Genomic DNA, 3,465 nt, shown 5'->3' on the forward strand with positions numbered 1-3,465 from the left:
GAAAAAAAAACCCAATGGGTACCTATAACTGATAGGGTAAACCCGTGTAAGACTTTATAGTTTTGGGTACCTGCCCATTTTTAACCCATTTAATTTCTTAGAGAAAAAACAGATCCCAAAACCCAGTTTTAAGCATGGGTTTCGGGTACCCACTGGGTTTTTACCCACTTTTAACATCCCTAGCTTAATGGGTTTGGTTTGTGACCTTTACTTAGGTTACTGGTGTTGAGAGACCCTGTTGGGGTTATGAGGGAAACCATTGGGATTTTGAGGGACACCCTTGGGTTTTTAGGCATTTGCTAACAACCTGTGATTTTTATCCTGAAGTGGCATCTGTATACATTGTTGCTCCCCTTTACTGGATATGTACTGCTAGTATATAATTTTCCTAGCAGTTTGATAGATTGCACCATAACTTTTGTAACTAGCCACTATCATGTAATATATGTTTCAGAGCTTAGAGCACAGCCCTGATGATAAGTCTGTGGTNAAGTGATTTCATCGACTTCTATGATTGGGAGAAATGTGTAGTCATTTCGCGAGTAGATGTTACCGTCAAAGTAAGTTGTTAAAATTCCACAAGTGTAGATAAATAATGTAAACTGCACTAGCAGATTGATACTGCTCTTTTCTGCCACAAAGTCTCTTCCTATTCACGGCTAATGTTTTCTTGCTACAGACTCGGAATGTATATTGTTCTGAAAGTGATGATCTCGTTGCAATTGCCGGTGATTCATCGTTAAAAATCCTTGACCTCAATTGCGAAGGTGGTACAACTCTCAGTGTAGCCGAAGATGAATGTGTTCGAGATGGCGTATGGGTTATGAATTGTTTTATCTATATCACTGAGCATGATGCGCTTACCTACTGTGTTGGTGGTCGTTCTGAGGTAAAGAGGCTCTGGTTTTAAGAAAATTGTTGTGTTTTTAATTTGTTAGGTACAATGTTGTATTTACAACTCTTAAATTACAGGCAACGGTAATGTGTTTTCTGCCTCGTCCTATGTCATTGATGGTGTCTCCCGCTAATCCAAGTCGGGTTTATCTAATGGACGAAGAGTTTAAGTAAGCAGATGTTTTACAAATATCACTGCTGACGAATGTTTTGTCGTTTTAACTTTCTGACTTTTTTTTTTTTTTGCCAACTTTGATTGTTTACAGCTTGTTTGGTTACACTTTACCTACAAGTTTGATTGCGTACCAGAGACTTGTGTTGCGCGGAGAGTTGGTTCAGGCTCTTGAAGTCTTCACTTCAATTCCTGAGGAAGAGCGTATTAGGTATACGAGAGTGTGTTTTCCCTTGTATTATATCATCATTACATACGCGTTGTGGTTATAAATTTTCTGATATTGTCATCTTCATATACCTTCTCAGCGTGGCACGTTTCTTGGCAGATCTAGAAGTAACTGGTAACAAATGTGAGACGCTCGAGGTTAGTGTGTACTTTTGAGAAGCATGTTTGATTCCCATGACTTGTACCCATATTTATCTTGTGCTCATTCAATTCGTAACTTCTGACAGGATTTTGCTAAAGAAGAAGCACATTGGATAGAACTTGGCTACGTCCCACCAGGAACAACGTTCCCACAAACCAGTGTTCAAGCCTTGTAGATGTGGAAAGAGAGGGCTATGTCGCTTTTCTTTGTGGGTCATAAATATAATTACTTGTTCCTCTTGGATGCAACTCCTAAATTTTGCAATAGATTTTTTAATTTTATAGAGTAGCTCTAAATTTGAGCATATCATTGACTAAACACATCACTACTATATCAGCAGTGATTAATTGCCGGGCCACACAACCGGAGAACACCCAACAAACAGATGCATGTGAAATAGTATTAATTAAATAGAGGATCGATGATTAATTAATCCATGAAAGAATTTGTTATCCTTGCACTTTGGTTGCTACTTGCTAGTGAAGAAACAAAAGAGGGTTTTCAATTTCTGAGATACTTCTAACGAGAGGGAGAAAACAATTAATTCCATAGAATACAAAACATTATTGATATTAGAATTAAATTTTGGTCAGTACGGCTTCATTTGCATAGTAACTACTAGTTGGCATATGCATTCGGTTAACCATTCGATTTTGGTTTGGTTGTATTCGGTTTCAATTAGTGTCGATATAGTAATATAGTTCCATTCAGATATTTTAGAAATTTTGGTTCGGTTAGATTTGGTTTCTTTCAGTTTGGTTTGGTTCGGATATTTGAATATAAACGTAACTAACCAAAATTTTATCCACACTAACCAAATTTACTCAATATAACCAAAATTAACCGAAAGAAACCGAATACATAGCCAAAAACAAAGTTGATGGGATTTTGCATGAAAATAAACATTTACCGATAACACATTAATAACAAACCTTTCACAATTTAAAATTCAAGTTCCTTTATCGCATCAGTTTTCCATTTTTTATTCTGAAACATGTAATACTTATAGTTATTACCCGCACCACGCCATGCAATATCCCATACCTCTTTACACACCTTACAGTCTTTTGAACACACGATAAATGCGTCAAGGTTTTGAGTGCCAGTTTGTATGATATTTTCGCTAGGTAACAAACCCAACTCATCCTCATCGCCAAATATTTCGTTAATAATTTCCGCGTAAATGCAATGTGAAAGGTTTAGGATCTTGAGGTTGTGGTGGTTGATGATGAGTGATAGTAGTGCTATATTGCATACAGATGCACATTGAAAACTTAACCTCTTCAAGGTAGAGAAATTACATACAAGTTGCTCAGCTAGATCTCGGGTTAGTGTACGAATAAGTTTTAGGTTAGTGAGGCTTTGGCAGTTATCTCCAATAGCTCGAAGATCGAGATCTAGTTTTTCGAACCTAGGTTGAGTGAGGATCAGCGTTTGGAGATTCTTCCACCTGCTGAAAGTAAACTGGAACGAATTCTCGTTAAGATCACACCAGAGCGTGAACGCAATTTTTTTTATGTTTGGCATCCTAAAAACATAAAAAGAAATTGAATTCAAATTGCATAACTTTTAAGGATATATATTGTCCAAAACACAGTTATAGGGATGCAATTTACCTCTCAGCAATGATCGCAAGATCCTCCTCTTGTATATAGTAATAGTAGTCCAGAAATAGATCTGTAGTGATAGTATTGCTGAATTTAGTTATCTCCATGAGGATATCTCTGAGTTGATATCGTCTTTCTTCATCATTGTTATCTAGAAGAAACTCGGCTTTCTTGGGATTATCATCTAAACTTATTGGTTTGAGATCAGTTAAATTTATACTTTTCCATAAAGTCCGATTGTGAGAAGCAAGGAACCAAGAGATACAGACGCGTGATGCCCCCATAATTATGTCAATTACGTTAAGCATCCCAAATATCTTGGCTAATATGTTTCTGTCCATATTTTCCCAACCAGACATCTTTTCTAAGCTAAGATTGTAACCTTTTTGCTAAGTCAAGAAGCCTTCAACGCCATTAGATCT

General features: G+C 36.8%; 2 protein-coding genes across 2 annotated transcripts; one reads left to right on the forward strand and one right to left on the reverse strand.

The window, feature by feature from the left end:
• LOC104758268 (coatomer subunit beta'-1-like) lies at nt 507–1,611 on the forward strand. Its single transcript, XM_019239011.1, has 6 exons — nt 507–560; nt 680–889; nt 973–1,064; nt 1,161–1,277; nt 1,375–1,432; nt 1,522–1,611. The coding sequence occupies exons 2-6, from the start codon at nt 824–826 to the stop codon at nt 1,609–1,611; spliced, it is 423 nt and encodes a 140-aa protein (XP_019094556.1). The 5' UTR covers nt 507–560; nt 680–823.
• LOC104758269 (putative F-box protein At4g11580) lies at nt 2,326–3,465 on the reverse strand. The gene is made up of 2 exons (XM_010481097.2): nt 3,053–3,465; nt 2,326–2,964 (listed from the first exon to the last, which is right to left on the reverse strand). The coding sequence occupies exons 1-2, from the start codon at nt 3,400–3,402 to the stop codon at nt 2,379–2,381; spliced, it is 936 nt and encodes a 311-aa protein (XP_010479399.1). The 5' UTR covers nt 3,403–3,465; the 3' UTR covers nt 2,326–2,378.

This window comes from Camelina sativa, chromosome 17, assembly GCF_000633955.1.
Source record: "Camelina sativa cultivar DH55 chromosome 17, Cs, whole genome shotgun sequence".
Classification (NCBI taxonomy): domain Eukaryota; kingdom Viridiplantae; phylum Streptophyta; class Magnoliopsida; order Brassicales; family Brassicaceae; genus Camelina; species Camelina sativa.